At 40.7% G+C, this 26,563-nt stretch overlaps 2 protein-coding genes across 5 annotated transcripts in view; one reads left to right on the plus strand and one right to left on the minus strand.

Annotated features, from left to right (window-relative positions):
• si:ch1073-416d2.4 (coiled-coil domain-containing protein 42 like-2) overlaps positions 1-11,109 on the minus strand; it is a 32,189-nt gene extending 21,080 nt beyond the window's left edge. For all 3 annotated transcript variants that reach the window (XR_009067180.1, XR_009067181.1, XM_057859844.1), the window contains exons 1-2: positions 10,863-11,109; positions 10,742-10,784 (exon numbers count right to left, since the gene is read on the minus strand). Coding sequence is in view for 1 of the 3 variants with exons in the window: in XM_057859844.1 (XP_057715827.1) it covers positions 10,742-10,784; positions 10,863-10,966 (147 nt within the window). In the remaining 2 variants the exon portion in view is untranslated. The remainder of the gene's footprint in view (positions 1-10,741; positions 10,785-10,862) is intronic.
• A 9,145-nt stretch (positions 11,110-20,254) lies between these two features.
• Positions 20,255-26,563, plus strand: part of LOC130931385 (ankyrin repeat and SOCS box protein 2-like) — a 36,545-nt gene continuing 30,236 nt past the window's right edge. Inside the window, exon 1 of one of the 2 annotated variants that reach the window (XM_057860145.1) lies at positions 20,255-20,392. In XM_057860145.1, coding sequence (XP_057716128.1) covers positions 20,280-20,392 — 113 coding nt within the window. In that variant the 5' untranslated portion in view covers positions 20,255-20,279. The other variant, XM_057860146.1, reaches the window with a different exon arrangement.

Consider the following 26,563-nt stretch of genomic DNA (forward strand, 5'->3'; position numbering starts at 1 on the left):
GGGAAAAATAAAGTAAACCCTCTGCCTAAGGAAATTTAGAGAGCAACTGAAACCAATTTTTACCAAAAATTTTGAGTCAGGTGTGTGCCCAATCACTGATGAGTGGTTTAAAGCTGCTCTGCCCACTATAAAACTCACACACCTGGTTAGAATTCTCTTGATGAGAAGAATTGTCAGATGTGCATTAAGGCTCAAAAGAGCTGTCTGAAGACCTGCGATCAAGGATTGTTGATTTGTGTAAATCTGGGAAAGGACCAAAACTATCTCTAAAAGTCTGGATGTTCATCAATCGACAGTCAGAGGAGTTGTCTACAAATGGAGAGAGTTTGGCACTGTTGCTTCTCTCCCAAGGAGTGGCTGTCCACCAAAGAGGATGCCAAGGGTTCAGCGCAGAATACTCAGAGAGGTAAGAACCCTAGAGTGTCTGCTAAAGACTTACATAAATAACTGGCACAGTCCAATATCGCTGTGCACACATCAACAATATGTAAAACGATGGCCAAGAATGGTGTTCATGGGAGGACTCCTCGGAGGAAGCCATTGCTGTCTAAAAGAAAAACATTGTTGCTCGTTTAATGTTTGCAAAAAGACACTTGGACACTCAACAGAAGTGTTGGCAAAATATTTTGTGAACTAATAAAACCAAAGTTGAATTGTTTGGGAGTAACACACAACGTCATGTGTGGAGGAAAAATGGAACAGCTCACCAACCTCAACACCTCATCCCCACCGTGAAGCATGGTGAAGGGAGCATCATGATTTGGGGCTGTTTTGCTACCTCAGGGCCTGGACAACTTGCAATCCTTAATGGAAGAATGAATTCAAAAATTTATCAGGATGTTTTGCAGGAAAACCTGAGGCCGTCTGTCAGACGGTTGATGCTAAAAAGAGTATGGATGCTGCAATAAGACAATGATCCAAAACATAGAAGTAAATCAACTTCAGAATGGTTCCAGAAGAACAAAATACACGTTTTGGAGTGGCCAATTCAAAGTCCAGACTTGAACCCCATTGAGATGCTGTGGCATGACCTAAAGACAGCCATTCTTGCCACAGATCCCAGGAATCTGACTGAACTACAGCAGTTTTGTCGAGAAGAATGGGCCAAGATTAGTCCTGATCGATGTGCCAGACTGATCTGCAGCTACAGACAGTGTCTGGGTGAAGTTATTGTTGCCAAAGGGGGGGGGGGGGGGGGGCACAAAATATTAAATGTGATGGTTCACTTACTTATTTTCCCCCTTCTGTCATTGTTTGCATACTATTCTCATTAAAATATGAAAACCTATAAATGTTTAGGTGGTTTTAGTGAAACCAGACACTTTTATTCCATCTGTGTGATTTTGACAAAGATCAGATCACATTTGATGGTGATTTTATGCAGAAATGTGAGAAGTTCCAAAAGGTTTAGATACTTTTTCATACCACTTTAAATCAACCACGTTTAAATGCATTTACAATGCAACTGTATTGTGTCCTTCAAATTTTGTTACCATGCAGCAACTCTCTCACGGACAATATTTCCAGAAATATGCAGAGAAGGTGGGTAGTAACACACTTCATTTACACCATTACATTTACTTGAGTAGCATCATATAAGGTGGCTACCAAGTTGCTCAGTGCAAAATAACCCCCACACCATAGCAAAGGAGCTGACACTGCCTGCAGCAAAAATAAAAACTGTCCCTCTTTCTAGTGACACTGTCGATGTTGTTGACACAGTCGATGTTGTTCTATTTTTATTTTTTCAGTCAAATTGTTAGGCATATTGTCCTCATGATTTAATGTTGTTTATCAATTTGAATTTATTATTTTTGATTTTATTAAATTTTTTTATTCAGTATTAAATGATCAAAAAATGCACCATGAGTGTATTTTTACAGTTTGAAAGTTATACTGTTCTGTAAGTTGATCTATATTACGTTTTTCCCCTTTAATATTAAAAGGGACACAATGTTATGCAGAGGTGTACTTATAATAATAATAATATTAATAATTTTATAGACAAATAGTACTATTTACAGTGGCGGCAGAGAGTTGGGGGGAGGGCTTAAAACGTTCACATCTTCCTGGAGGGGTGGGTAACAGAAAATATTTGAGAAGCACTGCTTTAATGCTGCATTCGAGGAAGGTGGGAAGTCGGTGTTTTCCAACCTCCGACCAGGAAAAAGATCATTGGAACGCCATTCGAACTGGGAGGTCGTAGTTTCAAAGTCGGGAAAAAAATATCCCGACTTCACGGGTTTCTTAAATCTGACATCACCTGGCACATGGCGCTGCCCATCTGACATCACCTGGCAAATGGCGCTGCCCAGCGAAAACCAGAATGTCAATGTTAAAACATGAAGGGGAAAAGATATCGTCATCGCACACACCATATAATTGTTTGCATTAGTCTAACACATATATAGTCTAACACATACATATGGTACAGGTTCTCGTAGGCACCGTCTAACTGTTTGCATTACTCTAACACACGTAATATAATTAATCAGGAAATAGTATCATTTTCATATTTACGGTAGGACTGCACTAGTAATATAAAATAAATAGCACACCATAGTTTAATGAGAAGAAATAGAAGAGATACACAATGCCGTCTTATCACAAGATTGACGCACCAACTCTTGCAATCAGCTCTCCCAGCAAACTCCAAGGACAAAGCGCTTTGTCCTAAAACAAGTACAGCCAGCCCGGACTGCAAAGTTGATAGCGGGCGTCCCAATCCGCGCACGAACCTAAGCCGCCCAAAACCGGCCACAGAGGGGAAGACCCAAAAGCAACGCCCAGACACACCTTTGACCCGGCCCGCTTCAGCAAAGACTTTAAAAAGACTGGACACTGAGATAACACAGATGTTTGCTGCTCAGAAACATGTAGCCTTGTTTTGGATCCAGAATTGTCCCTCCGTCGTTTGTTTTTGCCTTGTTTTTACCATTGTCGACGCATAAGTTGTCAACCTGCTTTCGGCGAGTCTTTTTTAAACTTTTGGAACATGGAGTCAGTACAAAGGGTTAGTATCAGAGAGAACGCGCGAAGTTCTGCCTTCCCGGTTGGCGCGCGCAGGGGCAGCGTCAGCCGAGCGGCACTTGTTTTGGCTGTCGCTGTTCCTGGGTGCGTCTGGGCCGGGGGGGCGAATTTCAACAAACATTAATTACACAATTGTAAAAATGTAGCTATCTGTATCTATTTATTATTAATGTCCTTAATTACATAACACAACTACCTGTAACCCTATATGATTTTTACTGACTGCGTGAGAATATGCTGCTATCTCTTTGCATTAAGTTATCCGATGATTTGTACCATAGGCAGTTTGACTTTTGTTGATGACCCTGAAATGCTGAGTCAGCAATACAATTAACTTACAATGACAAAATATCGAAAAGGTGATGTATCGTGATACTTTGTATCCCAAAAGGTTATCGATATGCTCCTGCCAAGAATCGAGATATTGTTTTAAAAAAGGTGTCAACGTTTAAGAAAAAAAAAAAAAAAAAAAAAAAAAGGGACCAACAAGTTGCTACCAAAATCTTCCACCATAATAGTGTCCCAGGTAACTCTCAGGCTGCCATTGATGGTGCTCAACGCCCAATCTATTTAGACTGGGAACGTTCCTTCATTCGAAATATGGCTGCAGCTATCAATTATTTTAGTAGTCAATTAATCAATGAACTATTTAGTTCGAATAATCGAGTAATCGGATAAGAAACATAAAATTAAAATACCTGAGCTGAGCCTTACACGGGATATATAAAAAAAGAGGATCTATGTACAACAGAAGAACAATTGGCTAACTTACATAGCAAAAGTCCGCTGGCTTAAATGCTATAAAATGCTAATGCTTTTTGACATTGCTCTTAACAAATGGCTCAGACATATATTCCCACAAAAAAAAAGCTAAATATATCTTTAAACTAAATTACGAATGCGTTCAAAAAATCATTAGCCCAAATGAAACCTAGCTTATGTTGTTCTTAACAGGGAGCCATGTGAAATGAGGTAGACTAGAGGGCTGTGTATCCACCGAAATCAATAAATGCAAACACTTTCAAAACAAACCATTACAACACCGCTTTAATTAAACGAATATTCAAAGCAGCAAAATTTAATTTGAATCTTTTATTCTAATCGAATACTCGAGTTAATCGATTAATCGTTGCAGCACTAATTCGAAACCAGAGCATTCGCAGTCATTCTGTCTGATTTTCGCGGCATTTACAGGTCACTTGCATTTCATTTACAGGTCATTTCCTGTTGAGTTTGAGTCACTGCCTAATCATTTGGGTGATTCCCAGGTCACTTCCTGTTCTGTAACGCAAAATAAACAGGAAGTGACCCATAAAATACCCCAAAATCAACAGGAAGTAACTGAAAATCAACAGGTAAATTACCTTAAATGGCCCAGAATTACCTCATTGCCTGGCATTGGCTGCCAATGACAGTCATAGACGTTCAATCCATTCGTTCATTTGCTGCCACCCCTCCCACTTCAAATGGATTGGACGTCTACTAGTCATAAACTCATTCCAATTTCACAGCAGAAGCTTGTTTTTCTGTTTATTAGGTGTTTGTAGAACATGCTAGAATGATTTCCTGACCAACGTATCGATGATCGTTGTATTGCCATATCGTCAGATCATCCACAGCGCGGTCTTCGGGACGCAATGCGGTCAGTTTCTCATTTACTTTCGGTACTTTCGGTGCAATGCGGTACTTTCGGGACCGCATTGCGTCCCGAAAGTAAACATAATGCTTGTCATAGACCCGGGTAATGCCAGTGCTCAACTCACGGCTTTAGCTCAACTCATGCCGCTGGATAAAAAACACAAGAATACCTGACTGCTGCTGAAAGCCGCTACAAACTACGTCAACGTCGTTTTACTGGAGATAATAGATATCATATGTATATAGAACTAGATGCAAAACGACAGACTCGACTGCGTTAGCAACATTGAAGTATTGAAAACCAGATGCGTTAGTATACAGCCGCCATCTTAAAGCAGGAGACTTCCCTAGTAGGCTGTTGTGAACATTCAAAGCGAAGCTAATTAACTTTTTATCTAACATACTCCTAAATCGGCAAAATCTTGACTTGAATCTATCTTCAAAACAGTTTTAAAACTTTCACATGTCGAAAGTAGACAGAAGGGAAATTATGTAATAACGGGAGAAATTTTAACAACTTTAACAGTTGATTCGCAAAATTAAATGAATTGAATGTAGTTTAAAGCTGCTGATACAGAATGGGGACTTGAGTATTTTATTTACTGTTTTAAAATGTTAACTTGATACTGAAATAGTCGTTTATTTAAACCTGAGAGGCTTTTTATACAATTTTTGTAACTAATGCACGAAACATTAAAAGCATCTTATAGCTTGGGGGATTTGTGGGATTTTCCACTGAGGTTGTTGGTGTGTTTTGCTTTTTTAAGACAATATACAATATTATTTGCACGTTTTACTGACTGACTATGCCATTTCTGTTTGTTATTTATAATGTTTTGTGTTTGTCACTGAATAAACAGGTCAGTTTCTTGTGACCAACCGTTGTGTGTTATTCAAAATCACCTAATTCAGCTGGCTAGTTGTTATCAAGAGTACTAAAACCTTTTTCAACATGAGTCTGACAACTAAGTAAGGAGGCTAAATAACTTTAAACTTTAACACATGCTCAGATAGGTTGGTATCGGCCAGTATCGGTATCGGATCGGAAGTGCAAAACAATATCGGTATCGGATCGGAAGTGCAAAAACCTGGATCGGGACATCCCTAATATGTATGTATATATACAGTATATATAAATGGGTTGGACAAAATAATGGAAACACCTTAAAAAATCAACAAAAACTAATTAAATATGGTGTAGGTCTGCTTTTTGCAGCAATTACAGTATCAATTCTCTGGGGTATTGATTCATACAGCATATGAATTGTTTCGAAAGGAATTTTAAGCCATTCTTCAGTTAGACTACCTTCAAACTCTTTTAGAGACGATGGCAATGGAAATTGACGTCTTAATTGAATCTCTACAATTGACTATAAATGCTCAATAATGTTAAAGTCTGGGGATTGAAGCTCAACTTCATTACAATTTTCCTCATGCCATTCTTTAACAATTATGTTAAATGATTATGATGCTAAAATGTTAGGTGTTTACATTATTCTGTCCAACCCCTGTATATATACTGTATGTACAGTATATGTATATGGTGGAAAACACTCAGGTGACTTGAAGTTCCGCTCTGAGACCCCCAATTTGGCCATCTTTCAAAATTGTCTGATCTGCATGTGTAAAGCTTAAAATCTCAATTATCTGGGTGAAGAAACATTTTGAACAGGAGGGCATTTTAAAAAAATAAAATAAAAAATTTAATCAGCAAAACCCTATTTGGAGGCGAGAGCACGCGAGAGCAGAATTACAGACGCCATGACTTTAACGAGATATTATCGCGTACTTACCTTGTTTGGATCCAAAATCTCCATGAAGCATGTATCACCGAGTGTCAAGACACAGCTGTGAATGGCCACAACTGGATTTTTTGGGGGTTTTATGGGTGAAACATGGTAATATACAGTGCCTTGCAAAAGTATTCGGCCCCCATGAATCTTGCAACCTTTCGCCACATTTCAGGCTTCAAACATAAAGATATGAAATTTAATTTTTTTGTCAAGAATCAACAACAAGTGGGACACAATCGTGAAGTGGAACAACATTTATTGGATAATTTAAACTTTTTTAACAAATAAAAAACTGAAAAGTGGGGCGTGCAATATTATTCGGCCCCTTTACTTTCAGTGGAGCAAACTCACTCCAGAAGTTCAGTGAGGATCTCTGAATGATCCAATGTTGTCCTAAATGACCGATGATGATAAATAGAATCCACCTGTGTGTAATCAAGTCTCCGTATAAATGCACCTGCTCTGTGATAGTCTCAGGGTTCTGTTTAAAGTGCAGAGAGCATTATGAAAACCAAGGAACACACCAGGCAGGTCCGAGATACTGTTGTGGAAAAGTTTAAAACCAGATTTGGATACAAAAAGATTTCCCAAGCTTTAAACATCTCAAGGAGCACTGTGCAAGCCATCATATTGAAACGGAAGGAGCATCAGACCACTGCAAATCTACCAAGACCCGGCCGTCCTTCCAAACTTTCTTCTCAAACAAGGAGAAAACTGATCAGAGATGCAGCCAAGAGGCACACCATTCCCACTGTCAAACATGGTGGTGGCAGCATCATGGTTTGGGCCTGCTTTTCTTCAGCAGGGACAGGGAAGATGGTTAAAATTGACGGGAAGATGGATGCAGCCAAATACAGGAACATTCTGGAAGAAAACCTGTTGGTATCTGCACAAGACCTGAGACTGGGACGGAGATTTATCTTCCAACAGGACAATGATCCAAAACATAAAGCCAAATCTACAATGGAATGGTTCAAAAATAAACGTATCCAGGTGTTAGAATGGCCAAGTCAAAGTCCAGACCTCAATCCAATCGAGAATCTGTGGAAAGAGTTGAAGACTGCTGTTCACAAACACTCTCCATCCAACCTCACTGAGTTCGAGCTGTTTTGCAAGGAAGAATGGGCAAGAATGTCAGTCTCTCGATGTGCAAAACTGATAGAAACATACCCCAAGCGACTTGCAGCTGTAATTGGAGCAAAAGGTGGCGCTACAAAGTATTAACGCAAGGGTGCCGAATAATATTGCACGCCTCACTTTTCAGTTTTTTATTTGTTAAAAAAGTTTAAATTATCCAATAAATTTTGTTCCACTTCACGATTGTGTCCCACTTGTTGTTAATTCTTGACAAAAAATTAAAATTTTATATCTTTATGTTTGAAGCCTGAAATGTGGCGAAAGGTTGCAAGGTTCAAGGGGGCCGAATACTTTTGCAAGGTACTGTAACAAGGGTCGCGATGCAGCAATCGCAGACATCAAGGAGTGGTCGAGATTTTCTTTTTCATATATTTACCCTTCTAAACGTTTTTTTTCTTTCAATTTTTCTTTGTTTGGATCGATTATTTATCATCTAACATATCGGAGAAAATGCGACAGCAACAAAAAAACACAATTAAGCGATTGTTATGAGGTAAATATCCGTGACTTTGTACTGACACCATTTTTTCATTGTGACGTAATTTGTTTAAAAGTTTAAAATATGTGAGTGAATAATATTTAATAATAATATTTTTAGTCGTTTAAAAACAAAACAAACAAAAAAAAGTAAATATTAGACAATTAATGATTCTCAGGTAAAAATGACATTTTGAATAATATAATTAATTTGTTAGAGCCCTACTGCAGGCCTGTATGCCTTTTCCTTTTTTTCCCTCCCAGTCATCAGCACTAATTCCACACACCTGTCCTGCACACCTGGTCATTACCACAGTCTCCATACATAAACACCCACAGCCCTCTGCTCCATTGCGAGTTTGTTAGCTCTCACTGCAACATACGAGCAATTCTAGTTACCCTGTCTTCCAGGATTTTGATACTTTTTGACCTTGTGGATTTTTTTGCCTCTAGCCTGCTCCTTGTCTGTACTTCTGCCTCGTTTCTGCGACCTGCTACAGGTCCGGATCGCCTCTGCCTGGGCCCTCGCCTTTCTCGTCCCACCCCTGCTCGAACAGCCCTCTGTACCTCACCAAGTGCCAAGACTTCTCCCTCTCAAGGTCATTGTCAATAAATCTGCTCTGAGCACTGCAATATTGGGTCTGTTTGTTCCCTGATCCCTGTCAGAACTCTCCATGAAGCAGAAGGGCTGTGGGTAGGGAGGCTGTGGTAATGACCAGGTGTGCAGGACAGGTGTGTGGAATTAGTGCTGATGACTGGGAGGGGGAAAAAAAGAAAAGGCATACGGGCCTGCAGTAGGGCTCTAACATAATTACCTTCGTTTTATGGCTCGGTTGAAACAGAAGCGGTTGCGCGACATCTGTAAATGGAGGTTTCCGGGGTAAAACGGACAAATTAAAAATGGTTCGGGGGCTTAATGCACCATGAATCTGCTATGGCAGCATATAGACATATTGTTCTTCCAAACACAACAGTTGTTTTGGCTTAGAATACAGCAGTTTCTTTTAAAGAGGAGTGCAAGAGCAGAAACTGCTTTTTCAGTCGTCTGTGTTTTCCTAACCCATATACATCTTGACACTATTTTTGTTTAATCCTCGGTTCAAGCTCAGTTGCTGTTGAAACTTTTGAAAGCTTAGGTTTAAAGAAATTCTAAATATCAATCTATGTGTAGTTTTGGCTAAGCAAAGCAAAGGACCATCTCTAAGGTACTAGTCACATGACCAGTTTGAAAAATAATTTTGACCCATTATGAAATTATTTTTAGGATTCTTGTTCATTTCATTGATTTTTATTGTTTTATTGCTTTACAACTTTTATTGACAACATTTTAACAGCTAGGCACCAGCTTAGCCACTCCGGAGCTCTGAAACCAACAAATAACTAGCAAACTGCACAGAATTTGTTGAAATCAACTCCACTGACTGATTAAACCCCTGCTAACTCGAAGATTAAAGTGCCTATGGCAGCAAAAATCTTGTTTATTTCAAATTTCGTGCGATATTTTATGCTCCTGAATGAAATTGACCGCTTGGATGTGTGTGGAAGTAATCGATATATTCAATTTTTTTGAATCGGGATAAACATCTTCAGTATACAACCAATACTACAGTATGCAGAACGATTCAGCTGATTTTGCGGATTATTTCATTTATTTTTGCATCACGCCAGCCCAGTGTGCTGCAGGCTTTTGTTGCTGCACCAGGGAAAGTCGTGTGAGCCTTTTTGAGTTTCAAAAAGTTTCCTTCACCGCGGATAATGGCCACAACAAGTCCGACAACTGTGAGACTATTGTGAGATGACTAAGTTACGTGTTTCATAATATGTCCGATACTGGGATAATGGCACACGTTTTAATAAGGAGGTGGCTTGCATTTTGTGGGTGAACTGAAAATACCCCCTGTCCACCGAGAAGACCACACGACCGGCGGCTTGTCCCACATCATGGTCGCCGGCCGATAAAGGCGTGCCCGCCAAGAATACGCTTTTCTCGGCTTGGCCGCGAGCAGCACCCCGCTCTGACGTCAGCCGTTTTGGCTGGCCGATCCAGCCCGCTCGGTCATATTCACGTGCCAGTCGAGAATGCGGTTTTCTTGGCTTGGCCACCAGTTGCATTCTCGTCATCTGCGCTTTGCCAAATTGTTGTACAGTATTTAATCGAATCGCCCCAAAATATGATTGTAACTCACATAATAATGCTATTTAAGATTGTTTTATGCTGTCACAGGCACTTTTACGGTGGCCATGACAGCATAAAACAAATCTTGAATAGCATTATTATGTAAATTTATAGAAAAGTCAATTACATGCAATGAGACTTTTTCTGTCAATCGAGGGGCACTGCTCCCTCTGCCCCCCTCAATCTCCGCCTATGTTTTGTACACTCAAGATACAGTATTCTTTTATTTATAGAAATGAAGAAATCTATACAAATATGTTTATCTGTATTTGATTTTTACGAGAAGGCAGGATTGTCTTTTGATGGCCAAAATAAAAACAAAAAAACAACTCAGCCATCTTTATTGTTTACATTCGCTTGGGACGTTTTGAGTTAGTTGAGGAAGAATCGAGTAGGATAAATCCGACTTCCCACCTTCCTCTAATGCGGCTAAGTGTTTTTCTGTTCATACGATCACGTGCTGAACAACATAGAGAAAAGTTGATCTCACCTCAGTTACAACTGCTATGTAATTGACATTCTCTTCTCTTTTCCTGACAACATAAACAGGTCACATAATTGAGTGAAAAATGAATTAAGATGGATTTGAATGCAGAAGTGAGCAGGCGCACCTGCAGTCATCGGGCTGCGTAATAAAAATGTTTCTTGTCTTCTTCTCCACTTTTAGCCTCAGACGTTCGTGGTCCGCCAAGAAAGGAAGCAGGTTGGTCATCATGTTGATGGCAAATAAACAAGTTCTCTCCACGTTGGGATGATCACGGAACGTTCCGGATGTTGTTTTTTTCCCCCTGGGACTCGACGTTTAGTTTTCACGAGATCACACGCCAAAGAATGCGTTCGGATCGGTTCTCAGTTGTCATGGCGACGCCCCCGAGAGGCGGTGCTGATATTTACACCGGGGATGCAAATTACTTCCGGAAGATCGAAAGAGAATCAAGAGGAGCTCTCACTCGGTGTTAAACGTCGGTTCCCGTGAAGAAATACCCAAGGAAGAACGGCTCTCTCACTCATATCCTGCAATTTTGTACTTTAAACAATCATTTTAATGAATTCATCAGACATAATGGTAATATACAGTAGAATGTTTTCCTGTTTTTATTTAATTTTTAAATAAAGTTATTTTATATTGGCTCGTTGGCTGCCATTGACAGGACAGACATCCATTTTGACTGGACCAATGGAGTTCATTACTTATTGACATAACATGGGAAACGGGGCCGATTCTGTTTTCAAAAACTTCAAATTCAAATATTTCAAAACCAAAGCTGCTACCGACCTAAAATGAAAACAGGCACCTACCTTAGCCATATATGAGTCTCCATGAGCAACGGCATTGACAAATTCAAAGTTGTTCCCTTATAAAATCCCGATTAATTCTTTTTTATATAAGAATAAAACAACTTAAAATGGCTTATAAAAGTCTCAGATTTTACACTAGATGCAAAAAAAAATCACCAAGTGCAGAGATAATCACCTATATCTTCAGGATCAATAGCAATATTTAACATATCATATAAGGTTTTGAACAAAATAGCTACTTAATTTTTTTTATTTTTATTTAAGTTTTCAACAGCTAATAAATCACTCAATTTATCATCAGATACTTAATACTTGAGGAAAACATGCAGAATCAATTATAAATAATATTTAAATAGATTAATAAATTATATATACAATCTGAATTTATAGAATAGAATAGCGTTTATAATCATTATACTCTATATACTGTTAGCGAATGAGGTTTGCGGCCGCCTGACGCAAACAGAGCTTTTCTGGCAAAAGCTCTTGTGAACAAATGCTTAAATCCCCAAATTCTTCATAGATATGGAAATGAAACAGTCTCGATTCTTGGTTAAAAGCAAAGAAGCCATGCGGTTAGCGTTTATTTTATGTATATTGTCGAAGAACAATGCTACTCTGTTAGCGAATGAGGCTAGCAGCCGTCTGACGTAAACAGAGCTTTCTGGTGAAAATTCTTGGGATAAATGCTTAAATCCCCGAATTCTTCATAGGTATGGACGTAAAACAGTCTTGATTCATGGTTAAAATCAAGAGAAACCATGCAGTTAGCATGTATTTTACGTAAATATGGCGAATGTGTAGCTCGTCTTTTAGCCGCTTCCATGTGTAAACAAAGAGGAAAATTCTTGTGAATAAATGCTTTAATCACTGAATTCTTTATCGATATGGACATAAAACTGTCTCGATTCTTTGTTGAAAGCGCTAAAAACCAGGTAGTTACGTATCTATTTTATGTATTTACAGTGCCTTGCAAAAGTATTCGGCCTCCTTGAATCTTGCAACCTTTCGCCACATTTCAGGCTTCAAACATAAAGATATGAAATTTAATTTTTTTGTCAAGAATTAACAACAAGTGGGACACAATCGTGAAGTGGAACAACATTTATTGAATAATTTAAACTTTTTCAACAAATAAAAAACTGAAAAGTGGGGCGTGCAATATTATTCGGCCCCCTTGCGTTAATACTTTGTAGCGCCACCTTTTGCTCCAATTACAGCTGCAAGTCGCTTGGGGTATGTTTCTATCAGTTTTGCACATCGAGAGACTGACATTCTTGCCCATTCTTCCTTGCAAAACAGCTCGAGCTCAGTGAGGTTGGATGGAGAGTGTTTGTGATCAGCAGTCTTCAGCTCTTTCCACAGATTCTCAATTGGATTGAGGTCTGGACTTTGACTTGGCCATTCTAACACCTGGATACGTTTATTTTTGAACCATTCCATTGTAGATTTGGCTTTATGTTTTGGATCATTGTCCTGTTGGAAGATAAATCTCCGTCCCAGTCTCAGGTCTTGTGCAGATACCAACAGGTTTTCTTCCAGAATGTTCCTGTATTTGGCTGCATCCATCTTCCCGTCAATTTTAACCATCTTCCCTGTCCCTGCTGAAGAAAAGCAGGCCCAAACCATGATGCTGCCACCACCATGTTTGACAGTGGGAATGGTGTGCCTCTTGGCTGCATCTCTGATCAGGTTTCTCCTTGTTTGAGAAGAAAGTTTGGAAGGACGGCCGGGTCTTGGTAGATTTGCAGTGGTCTGATGCTCCTTCCATTTCAATATGATGGCTTGCACAGTGCTACTTGAGATGTTTAAAGCTTGGGAAATCTTTTTGTATCCAAATCCGGCTTTAAACTTCTCCACAACAGTATCTCGGACCTGCCTGGTGTGTTCCTTGGTTTTCATAATGCTCTCTGCACTTTAAACAGAAGCCTGAGACTATCACAGAGCAGGTGCATTTATACGGAGACTTGATTACACACCGGTGGATTCTATTTATCATCATCGGTCATTTAGGACAACATTGGATCATTCAGAGATCCTCACTGAACTTCTGGAGTGAGTTTGCTGCACTGAAAGTAAAGGGGCCGAATAATATTGCACGCCCCACTTTTCAGTTTTTTATTTGTTAAAAAAGTTTAAATTATCCAATAAATGTTGTTCCACTTCACGATTGTGTCCCACTTGTTGTTGATTCTTGACAAAAAAATTAAATTTCATATCTTTATGTTTGAAGCCTGAAATGTGGCGAAAGGTTGCAAGATTCAAGGGGGCCGAATACTTTTGCAAGGCACTGTATGTCAAAGAATGACGCCAATGCCGTAGCGGTTCCCATTCTCCCATTGATTTTTTTCACAACGTTTCAAATTGCATGCATGGTCCGAAAAATATAATATTAACCTTAAATCCTCAAACAAATCACTCCTGAGACAATCCTTCCTGTTTGTATGCGGTACGGTTTTTGTGGTTCTTCCAAAATCCAAGCTTAAAGCAGTAATGTGAAGGAAGGTTGGCCAACCATGTTTTTGAATAATATCAATGGCTAAACAGTGATAAGCATATTTTCATTAATTTTTTTAACGCAACCCTTCCAGATTCTTTGTTTAACCCATAGCAACGCCCTTGACAACGAAAATGCTTTTCTTCGGCAGTCTTCGGAAATCTTCGGAAATTACGTCACACCTAGAAGTGCGAGGGAAGTCCGCCATAGAACAGTATTGTTTGTTGCATCTCTTCTCGGTAAGATGCCACAGCGGTGTGTGGCGATGTTTTGTTCTCACTCAAACAAAAAGTTGTATGAGTAGCCAAAGGATAGCAGGGCACGTAAATGGACATCTTTCGTTCGCACGAGGTGAATGAATTTCACGGCATCATCGAGTAGTGTTCTCTGCTGCAAACACTTCGAAGATGCCTCCTTCCTTAACTGGTCTGCTTATGATTAAGGATTTGCCAAAAAGTAAGTGTGATTTTTGGATAGATGACTGATGACTTTGTCAAAGCTTAGCTGTCTACTGTTGTGGAATGAACAGTATAAGCTAGAGACGTTAGCCGAAAGTCAACTCGTGGCAATCCTCGATCATAGTTGTTGTTGCGTACGCTAGGTTAAGCGTGTTTAAATTGTTTGTCATCTACGATCTTGTCCGAAAGGGGTAATCCACTGTCAATCGGGAAACGGGTGTGGATGTGCATATAAACGGGTCGGCGTCGCAGTAATTCACGGTCACGTTGCAGTAAGAGACACACAACACCGGTGAGTTTGTGCACATTTATTTGTATTTGTATTATGTATTTCCACCTTCATGCTTCAAGCATTGCATTGCATTTGTACGGTTCAGCATTTCATTCACGGTGATCGCTTGATAGCCTTCTAGTTTGTTTCGCGAGAGCCGCTGACAGGTGACAATTTAGCGTGTTGGCATTGAGTCTATCTCGCAGCGAATCAGCGAGCACGCAGGTCACGCAGTGAATCATGGGAAATGTAGTCTCGGGACAACACTGAAGTGGTGCTTTGTAATCTGTTCGCTTGTGTGAAAAAACTAAATTTTCTCACGCCATTAGACGCCACTTCCTGCCGAGAGCTGTGCCGAGCTGTGTTCTTACTTTTCCATAAGAACTGCTCCATGTGTTAATAAAGAGACAAAGTTGTCAGCACGTCGTGTGTTCGATACATTTGTAAACAAAAAGCTCATAACAAGACACTATGCACGATCCGTTTAAGAAACGCTGAAGTAGGAGGCGAGGAGGAGATCAGCGAGAAGCAAAACTTCGCGGTCGAATGTGGCGGCAGTCCGCTATTATTTTGTCTTCTTATTGTTGCAACAATAAAGTGGAGAAAGCCATCGACGACTCATCTCCTTCTTTCCCCCCAACGTTTTTATATTATTATTTTATATGCACGAGAGCTGCCAGATCTGCCAAAATGAACATGAAGTCTGATTATTATTCTTTTTAACAATGTCATCAGATAGACAAAAACATAAAATTATGTGCAAATGCCTGCATCTTCAAATCATGAAAATAATAACAGCCTATATCTTACCAAACATGGCAAAATTATTCCATAATGGTCAACACTGTCCACTTCTTGGCCCTCCCGAACGATATTTTATGTCAGTACGGCTTTTGTCATTTCCCTGCCCCGGCTTCAGAGAGCGTAAACAAACCAGGAGTTGTATTGAGTTCATTTTGGCGTGACAGCTAGCCGACATGCTAACCCAAACCGAGTGATGTTTCAAAGTCTTTTTCTCGGCTTTCGAAGCAAAAAATCACACAAAACTACCCAGGATCATGTCACACGGCGGTGGGGTTGTCGATTGTCTTCGCCGACCGGCAACACGCCCGGCGGCGAGCAAGTTACAGCTCGTCGGACTCGGTCCCCTGCTGCGGGCAGGAGGGTGTGCCATGATCCCAGTATTTGACATAATACAAAATACGATGTTTACTCACTTCCTTGTAAGTCCAATGGTCCCACAGTAGTACGGCTTGTTTTTGCCAATATCCATGGTGAACGGGAATCTTTTGGAACCCAAAAAGGCTCACACACCTCTCACTGGTGAAGCAACAATTTTCTGCAGCACATTTGGCTGGCGTGATGTGAAAAATAAACGAATTAATAAGCAACATCAGCTAAATCTGCAATCCATCTGCATGCTATAAAGCAATGCTGTATTGTGAGATGCTGACCCGGGTGACGTCACATTCGTATTCGTCCTAAACTTGAGACTGGAGCCGGTAACTCATTTTGATGGCGCGGGATTCAAAAATTGAATATATAAAACGTTCGCTTCCACACACATCCAAGCGGTCCATTTCATTCAGGAGCATAAAACAAAGCGTGAAATATGAAATAATCAAACAACAAACAAATAAACATGCTTTTTAGTGTCATACGCACTTTAAGGTTTGTGTAAAATTGTTGATTTAGCATTTTTTTTCATCAGCTTTTTTTGTGTTTTTCAATGCATATTTAATGGTAAATAACACATTGATAATGAAAACATTTGTACCATAATTTTTGGGCTATAAACCCAAAAATTATATATTAATATTATATTAGTTATATATTAACCATCCATAACTCTGGCAGGGCTGTTCGTTCTACTGGCCAGCTTCTTTTGCAAGTTCCAAGGTCGAGACTTAAACAGTGGGGCTGACCGATCTTTTGCAATTGCTGCCCCCAGGTTGTGGAATAGCCTGCCCCCGTAATCCCTAAATGTCCAAATTGAGTACTGCTTGTTATTTTCCCTCCAAAATTTCATGTGACTTGTTACTGGAGTGCTGTCAGCGTTGCTGCAGAGATGGAAGAGATGGGGGGGTCAGCCTGTTAGTGCTCAGACCATACACCGCACTCTACATCAAATTGGTGTGCGTGGCTGTCACCCCAGGAGGACACACAGTGCAACATCTGAACTCCTGTGCAAAATCAGTAATAACAGTCACTGTATTTTAGTCACAACGACCCATCAATAAAAATATTCAAGTAAATATTAAAGAAAACGACAAAGAAAATATTGTAGTGCAGCAGCATCTTTATCGCAATATCAATCCAGGGATCAGTTCAGTTGCAAACAAAACATCAACTAAATTGCAATGTAGAACAAAAGTAAAATGTAGGCCTAGCCCACTATATATGTGCAATAGATGTTAGATCAGGCCTAAAAAAATCCAGCCCGACCCGACACGGCCCGCTGGTATTGAAGCCCGACCCGAGCCCGATCAATTAACTAGATTTGCCGGTCCAGCCCCCAAAACCCAAATTAAAAAAAAAATTTTTTTTTTGGGAGTGACGCGAGAAAGAAAAAAAAAACGCAGCAGCAGTGATTTATTTTCATTTCTTCGAGTTGTTTTCTTAAGTTTTCTTAATGTTTAAATAGTGTACATATTTTTATGATCATTATAAAAGCATTTACACAACGAAATAATGCTGGGAAAGGTTAATAAAAAAAAAAAACATGCGATTTTGCAGACACACAGAGGAGAAGATTCAAAAGGATCACATTTCTGTTGCCTTTGTGTGCATAAATAAAAGTGTCCTTCGTAACGAATTCTCAGTTGGCAGAAAAAAAAGTTTTCTTAATGTTTAAGTAGTCTACATATTTTATGATCATCATAAAAGCATTTACACAACCAAATAACGACGGGAAAGTTTCATATTTAAAAAAAAAAAAAAAAGTGGTTTTGCAGACACACAGAGGAGAAGATTCAAAAGGATGCCTTTGTGTGCATAAATAAAAGTGTCTTTCGTAATGAATTCTCAGTTGGCAGAAAAAAGCGAAGGTTTTCTTAATTTTTAAATAGTCTACATATTTTTATGATCATTATAAAGCTTTTACACAACGAAATAAGGCTGGGAAAGTTTAATAAAAAAAAAAAAAAACACGCGGGACACGGCGTTCATGTGCGTGCACAAGCAAATGCACAATACAGAGAGCCTGCTCTCGGTTTTATCCCATTTTTTTAAAATTATGATTTATTAGTGTGGCGCGGCGGCCCGACCCGAACGTGAATGCTTAATTCCTGAATTTCGGGTCGGGTCCAAAATGTATCGGGTTCGGGCACAAGATCTAACCTATAGGACATAACATAACAATGGCTGAAGCGGAGAAAGAGGGAGTGAGAAAGATTATTGGTGCACCTAAGACATCGAAAGCAGACATCTGGAGACATTTTGGCTTCTACGAGGTTGGTGGGAAACTTGACCAGAGTTATGCGGTGTGTAAAAAAATGAAACATGAGAATAATAATACAAATGGGGAAACCAAATCCGTTGCTTCACCGGAATTGCGCAGGGAAGATTTGTGAACGTACTTATATATTTTAAAATGCGCTGAATCGATTCGGCTTGTTGCCCGAATCGAATCCAATCGTCCATGCCCCGCATCGGGATGCATCACCGCATCGATTATTGTTGACACCACTAATGACTGCCCACTGTCAAAGTGCCCTTGGGCAAGGCACTGAACCTTGATTTGCCTCCAATGGGTTGACAGCGCCTTGCATGGCAGCAGCCCCATTGGTGTGTGAATGTGTGCTAATGTAAAGCGCTTTGGGCATGGTAACCGTGCAGATAAATGCGCTATATAAGTACTGTCCAGTTACCATTTAAAACAGTCTCGATTCTTGGTTAAAAGCAAAAGAAACCGTGCAGATAGCATGTATTTCACGTAAGTATGGGGAATGTGTGGCTCGTCTTTAAGCCGTCTCCATGTGTAAACAAAGAAGAAAATACTTGCGAATAAGTGGATGGCGTGGCTCAGTGGTAGAGTAGTTGTCCCCTAACCCAGAGGTTGTGGGTTCGCTTCTCTGCCCTGATGAACTTGCCCAAGTATCCTTGAGCAAGATACTGAACCCCACATTGCTCCTGGTGCTGCGTCACCAGTAGGTGGATGGCAATGTAATGTAAAGCGCCTTAAACGGTGGAAAAGTGCTATACAAGTATAACGCCATTTACCAAGTGCTTCAATCCCTGAATTCTTTATAGATATGGATGTAAAACTGTCTTGATTCTTTGTTGAAAGAGCTAAAAACCGAGCAGTTACGCATCTATTTTAAGTATTTACAGTGGGGAGAACAAGTATTTGATACACTGCCAATGGGAAAACCCATTGGCTGTGTATCAAATAACTGTTCTCCCCACTGTATGTTGAAGAATGACGCCAGTGCCGTAGCGGTTCCCATTCTCCCATTGATTTTTTTCACAACGTTTCAAAATCCATGCTTGGAACGAAAAATATAATAATTACCTTGAATCCTTGAACAAATCACTCCTGCGACAATCCTTCCTGGTTGCATGCGGTACAGCTTTCGTAGTTCTTCTAAAATCTAAGCTTAAATCCGGCTTTGACATGACCGTGTGCCGCCTTTGACTGACTATTACTAAATGAAGATTCAAGTTCGGCCTCCTATGGTAAGGCGTCGCGCAAACAATGACGAAGTGTCACGTCAATAGGTAATGAAGTCTATGATTCTGCGCACTGAATAACAATTAACTTTTCTCTAATGGCTTAATTACCAAAGCAACAATATCATGTTTGCGGTTCATGAATTTTGTTATTTATGAATGATGTAAAACTTTGTTTTTTTTTTTGCTTTTCAATACACAAATGTATTTTTGGTTGAAAGAAGTGACAACAACAATGTCAACAAGTTAATTCTTAGTCTTAGTTGAGCAATTATGTGGCGCTCCACATATATTTGCTAAAATTGAGTCTGGTCAAGTTCCTCTGGTTGCAAATAGACACACTTGAAAAGCCTTGCGTGTGTCACACAATAAGCACACGTCACTTGTAGTTTTGTCACAGGAAGCATATTTCAACAACATTTTTGCAGACATGCTTGCGAAACCCGAATGTGCCTGATGAGTGCTGATTCATCAGAGGAACTTCTAAATATTGTTTTTAGATCATGCGACAGCTTCTACTGTGAGCCTCTGAGGTGAGTTTAAATCTTGTAAAAATTTAATGATGTCATATAATGATACCTGGTCTTACAGTACATGCACTAGTTACTAAAACTGGGGTTTAATGTTAAACGGCAACCTCCTGCTATCACATTTTGCAATGCATTTCACTAGAGCAGAGCATGACCTTACATTAGCTTTTCCTTTGGAGCTGCGAATGGAAAGCAACTCAGTGTTACATGTCCTTAAAAGGTATCTGTCCTGAATGCCTGAGCTCTCTTATGTCCACCACAGCACTTTGCAGATTTTTAGCACAGCCAGATTTATAGAGAGAATGCGCAAACCCCTTAAATGGGCTTTTGGATCAGCTATGAGCTGTTTTAGTAACAGTTCACACTTGTTTTTGCATTTCTCATCTTGCCTTCTGGATCATCAGCTGCATTACAGGTTGGTGGAAAAAACACTCTGAGTGGACTTTGGGGATGATCACAGTCAACAGATGTGGGTCTCTTTACCAGAGACTGAATGAGGACAAAAACAATCTGGCTGTTGACCTTTTTTCTGCTTCAGGCAGCCCTGGGTGAGCAATTAAATTACATAAAAACTTTGGAAAATTACAAATAGAAAAGTTGCTGCACACTACTGTCTTTCATGATGTTGTATTGTGTTTAGTGCTGCAACGATTAATCGATTAAGTCGAGTAATTCAATTAGAAAAAAGCTTCGAATCAAATTTTGCTGCTTCGAGGATTGTTGAATTTGATTGGCATTGTAATGGTTTGTTTTGAAAATGTCTGCATTTAGCTTTATTGATTCTGGCATAGACTTGTATGTATTGATGGGACGCGGGTCGCAGGGTTGATAAATAGGGGCCTGCATTGTTAGCGAGGCCGTCAAAGCTGACCGAGTGGACTCACAGCCAAAGAGCTTTTTTCGTTGATACTTCTTGTGAATAAATGCGTAAATCCCCAAATTCTTTATAGATATGGATGTAAAACAGTCTCGATTCTTGGTTAAAGGCAAAAAAAAAAAAGTGCAGTTAACGTTTATTTTATGTAAATATGTCGAAGTTCAATGCTAGTCTGTTAGTGAATGTAGCTAGCAGCCGCCTCATGTAAACTGAGCTTTTCCAGTGAAAATTCTTGTGAATAAATGCTTAAATCCCCGAATTCTTTATAGATATGGACGTAAAACAGTCTCGATTCTTGGTTAAAAGCAAAAAAAAAAAAAGTGCAGTTAGCGTTTATTTTATGTAAATATGTCGAAGTTCAATGCTAGTCTGTTAGTGAATGTAGCTAGCAGCCGCCTCCATGTAAACTGAGCTTTTCCAGTGAAAATTCTTGTGAATAAATGCTTAAATCCCCGAATTCTTCATAGATATGAAATGTAAAACAGTCTAGATTCTTGGTTAAAAGCAAAGAAACTGTGCAGTTAGCATTTATTTTACGTAAATATTGGGAACTATGATGCCAATGCAGTAGCGGCTAATTTCTCCCATTTTTTCACAATGTTTAAAAATGCATGCACTGTACGAAAAATATAATTATTACCTTGAATCCTCGAACAAATCACTCCTGAGACAATCCTTCCTATTTGTATGCAGTACAGCTTTCATACTTTTTCCATAAAAATCCGGCGCTAGATCGCTGTGTGCTTGTGTTTGTGAATAGCTCCTCTTGATGTGGGCTGCTCCTTATTTGAATGCGAGGCGCAGTGCATGACCAATCTGAGCCGTCAATAAGTCTATAGATTCTGGTGGATATACTGCTCTCTAGTGGCAACAGTGAATATGCCATAACTCGTCTAATATGGCTGAATCCAGCTGCTCCCTGTTAAGACCAACAAATTTAAGTTTCTGTTTGAGCTATTTGTTTATGCATTCGTTATTTTATTATGAAGTATAGTGTCAGGGGAGAAAATCCGTTCTCCCTTTGTTTTTAGAAGAACAAGTTTCTCACTCCAGAAGTCTTTTAAAAGTTTACTTATGATCACAAGGAGAACATCCATCACACATGGAGTACAACAATGCTCTGATGTGGCAGAGCTCAGAAGACTGTTATAATACTGGAAGGCGGGGATAACTGGTGAAACAATGGTCACATGATTATAAGACATAATACATCAAAATATGTCATATTATAAAGTGTGGGTGACCAGGCCGCGCTTTTACCAATTAAACGTTACATTTCACAACAGTTTTAGTGTTTCAAGCGCCTGACTGCCCTCCCTTGCCTCAAGCTGTAGACATGTTAAAAAAAAAAAAAAAGTTAGCATTTTATCGCATTTAAGCTAGTGGACGTTTGCTATGCAAGTTAGCCAATTATTCTTTTGTTGTACTTAGATCAATTATTTTTTTCAATATCGTTTGAGGCTTTTTTTGTTTTTTTTTTAAATGAAAGTGTAATCCTACATAGTTTGAAGAAAGATTCTTGAATTCAATTTTGTCTTCGCATTTAATGCTCTTTTGAAAGTGCAATCTTGGGCTGGGGGTGGTCTGGGTCGGGGGTTGATCGGGGGCCTGGCACTTCCCCCGCCTTGCGACTGGTGGTTCTGGCGGACGGAGCCGCACCTGCGGGAGCCAGCCTCTTAATTCACACACTCCTCATTGTAAATGCACTTTAAATATCTTTCACCCTGGCACCTACATACAGTTGGGCAAATAAGCATTTAGTCAACCACTAATTGTGCAAGTTCTCCCACTTGAAAATATTAGAGAGGCCTGTAATTGTCAACATGGGTAAACCTCAACCATGAGAGACAGAATGTGGAAAACCCCCCCAGAAAATCTCAATACTTTGTTCTGTACCCTTTGTTGGCAATAACGGAGGCCAAATGTTTTCTGTAACTCTTCACAAACTTTTCACACACTGTTGCTGGTATTTTGGCCCATTCCTCCATGCAGATCTCCTCTAGAGCAGTGATGTTTTGGGGCTGTCGTTGGGCAACACGGACTTTCAACTCCCTCCACAGATTTTCCATGGGGTTGAGATCTGGAGACTGGCTAGGCCGCTCCAGGACCTTGAAATGCTTCTTCCGAAGCCACTCCTTTGTTGCCCTGGCTGTGTGTTTGGGATCATTGTCATGCTGAAAGACCCAGCCACGTCTCATCTTCAATGCCCTTGCTGATAGAAGGAGATATTCTTTCAAAATCTCTTGATACATGGCCACATTCATATCTTCCTTAAGAAAAACAGGCCCAAAGCATGTTTCCACCCCCATGCTTCACAGTGGGTATGGTGTTCTTCAGATGCAATTCAGTATTCTTTCCCCTCGAAACACGAGAACCTGTGTTTCTACCAAAAAGTTCTATTTTGGTTTCATCTGACCATAACACATTCTCCCAGTCCTCTTCTGGATCATCCAAATGCTCTCTAGCGAACTGCAGACAGGCCTGGACATGTACTGGCTTCAGCGGGGGGACACGTCTGGCAGTGCAGGATTTGAGTCCCTGGCGGCGCATTGTGTTACTGATAGTATCGTTTGTTACTGTGGTCCCAGCTCTCTGTAGGTCATTCACTAGGTCCTCTTGTGTGGTTCTGGGATTTTTGCTCCCGTTCTTGTTATCATTTTGACGCCACAGGGTGAGATCTTGCATGGAGCCCCAGACCGAGGGAGATTATCAGTGGTCATGTATGTCTGCCATTTTTTAATAATTGCTCCCACAGTTGATTTATTTACACCAAGCGTTTTACCTATTGCAGATTCAGTCTTCCCAGCCTGGTGCAGGTCTACAATTTTGTTCTCTGGTGTCCTTCGACAGCTCTTTGGTCTTGGCCATAGTGGCGTTTGGAGTGTGACTGACTGAGATTGGACAGGTGTCTTTTATACCAATAATGAGTTAAAACAGGTGCCATTAATACAGGTAACGAGTGGAGCCTCGTTAAACCTCGTTAAACCTGGTTAGAAGAAGTTAGACCTCTTTGACAGCCAGAAATGTTACCAAATACTGACCAATCTGACCAAATACTTATTTTCCATCCTAATTTGGAAATACATTCTTTAAAAAATCAAACAATTTGATTTTCTGTTTGTTTTTTTTCCACATTCTGTCTCTCATGGTTGAGGTTTACCCATGTTGACAATTACAGGCCTCTAATATTATTAAGTAGGAGAACTTGCTCAATTGGTGGTTAACTAAATACTTATTTGCCCCACTGTACTCATTCATGCCTATGGGGAGAGTCGGTACATCGCCATACAGTCCAGTCCCGGCTGCCCCTTGATTTTAAAGGGATGCTCGATCTTAAAGACATATAATTCTTAAAAGATAAATGTTAGTATGAGTTATAATTATTTGACATTAAAACCCCTCTTAATGTTTTCGTTTTAATAAAATTTGTCAAATTATTTTAACTGATAGATTGCCATTCTTGTTGACGTCGCAGTGCGGTGAGGTCACATGGCCCGCTGCCGAACTTCCAGCATGTCGCTTGTATTAAAAAAAAAAGCGTGTCACTCGTTAGCTACCCAACATGTCGTCGGTTCTGCCCTTCCGATTTGAACCACGGCTGAAAAGGGCAGGACAGCACTGTTGGTTGTTCACAAGACGAGCAGCAAAGGCAAAATGCAGAGCAGGAAATACCTGATGAGACAAGAGTTGGGCAAAACTGGTGGTGTACTCGCGGCAAGTGCGTCTCAATGACAACGGAGCGAGAGAGTGTATGCTGTTGAGAAATCCGGTTTTTGTTAACAGATCTTCAAGGTGAGCTATTGCGTGATCAAACTTACTCCAATATAATTATGTAGATTGTTAGCATCTAGAGCTGTCGTGTGCTTTACATACAGTACAGGCCAAAGGTTTGAACACACTCATGAGTATTGACATTATAAACTCTCACTGAAGGTAATAAAACTATGATTGCACACGAGTGATAGTCAGGATCGGAATTGTGTCATGGCTGACAGTCCTCATTAAATTCGTCATCTGACGGGAACAAATCCTGGGATCGAGTGTCCTCCATGTCTTGTACATCCAACTCACCTTTAGCTACGTAAGGGTGGTCCATATTAAGTGCTCGGCGCGCATCAGCTGGCCACTGTACCGCTGCATCGAACGTTTCTGGATCAGTTTGAGTGGTAGCGTCACTTATATTAGGTGAATACTGAACAGACACACTTACTGCCTGATGAACTGACAATAGAGGGGAATTATTAGCTTCCTCTGTGACTAGCGGTACGCCCGAAGGTTCCCCTACCGCTGTAGCGACAGGAGCGGCTTGCCTGCTTAAGAGAGCGGCCAGAGTTTCTTGTCTTTGGCGCTTTATTGCGCGCATTTCACTCGCTATCCGAGCGCGTTGAGGCTTCATGTGAGGGAAAATAGTTGGAACAGGATTTGATATTAGTCTCCGCTTATATCCCGCCGCTCCGGTGAGCTCTTTAAAAAGTTGTCGTCGACTAAAAACCTCGAACGCGATAGGTGAAGAATGGCGAGAACAAAGCCTTTGTCTTTGGGAAGTCTTGTCAGTCTGCAGGCATTTTCCCAAACCTTTCTCCCCTTCTTTTCAATAGGAAACATCACTCCCCTTGTTTCCATTTGACTGGAAATTGCATCCTAAAGCAGCACATCGTGGCATTTTACTTAGCGAGTTTAGGCACAGTTATTGTACACAATTGGAAACGTCCCATTTACGTCATCACTCCGAAACACAAACAAACAAAACAAAACATGGTGCCAAATATCAGTCAAAATATGTATTAAATATTATAAAATATCACCATTGATTTAACATTTTATTTGTTTCTAACAACATATTTTAGTACAACAGAACAATTGTGGTTTAGTAGAGCCTACGTGTCTTTAAAATCGAGGATCCCTTTAATGCATCACACACCAAGTTTGTGGGATGGATGGAACCTGTGGGCGGGCGTGACCTCACGGTTACCTCCTCACGGCAGGCCCCGCCGTTTCCGCACCTCTTTTAACATACCACACACATCATATTCCACGGGGGAGCTCCAGCAAAGGGCGGTGGTAGGCTGGGTAGAAATTCGATGCAGCCCCAAGCCGAGTTCTCCTATTTTAATGCTTACACTGCACTGCCCTCCCCACACAATCCCATCACGGTGTGGGTAATGGCTGCCAGTCAGGGACCTGGCAGCCACAGTAATAGGGTGGTAGGTGGGTCCCACACTTTTTCTCTGCGGCGTGGCTCCCGGGGCGAGGCCTCCCCTCTGCATGGGCTGCCGGCCGCAGAAGTGGGGGGAGATCGGGACTTTGATCTCGCGGCGGCTCCTCGGCGTTCTCCTGCTTCCGCCTTCCCCTCTCTTCTCTAACTTTGGTGCCCACCCGGTGCTCCAGCACGGGTCGCTGGCTGGATGCTTACGTGTCAGCTGGGTGTCGCCTGCTCCGGCAGTGGGCCCTGCCCTGGGCCTGGTGAGCCGCTGGGGGTCCTGCGATGTGCCGTGCATCCCCTCTTCCCATCCCTGAAGGCCAGTTGATGGGGGTGCGGGTGGCCCGGGGGACCACCCTAGATCCCTGGGGGGTTGACGATGGCTCCTTTGCTGTTCTGCGGGAGGAGGGATGGGCTGCGCTGGCTCGTATGTATTTCTTGTTGTTTGTAATTCTTCTGTTTCTCTCTTCCTCTTTTCTTCTGTTCCCCCATAACCCCTTCGTGTTCGC

The sequence above is a fragment of the Corythoichthys intestinalis genome, chromosome 15 (genome assembly GCF_030265065.1).
Source record: "Corythoichthys intestinalis isolate RoL2023-P3 chromosome 15, ASM3026506v1, whole genome shotgun sequence".
Lineage (NCBI taxonomy): Eukaryota > Metazoa > Chordata > Actinopteri > Syngnathiformes > Syngnathidae > Corythoichthys > Corythoichthys intestinalis.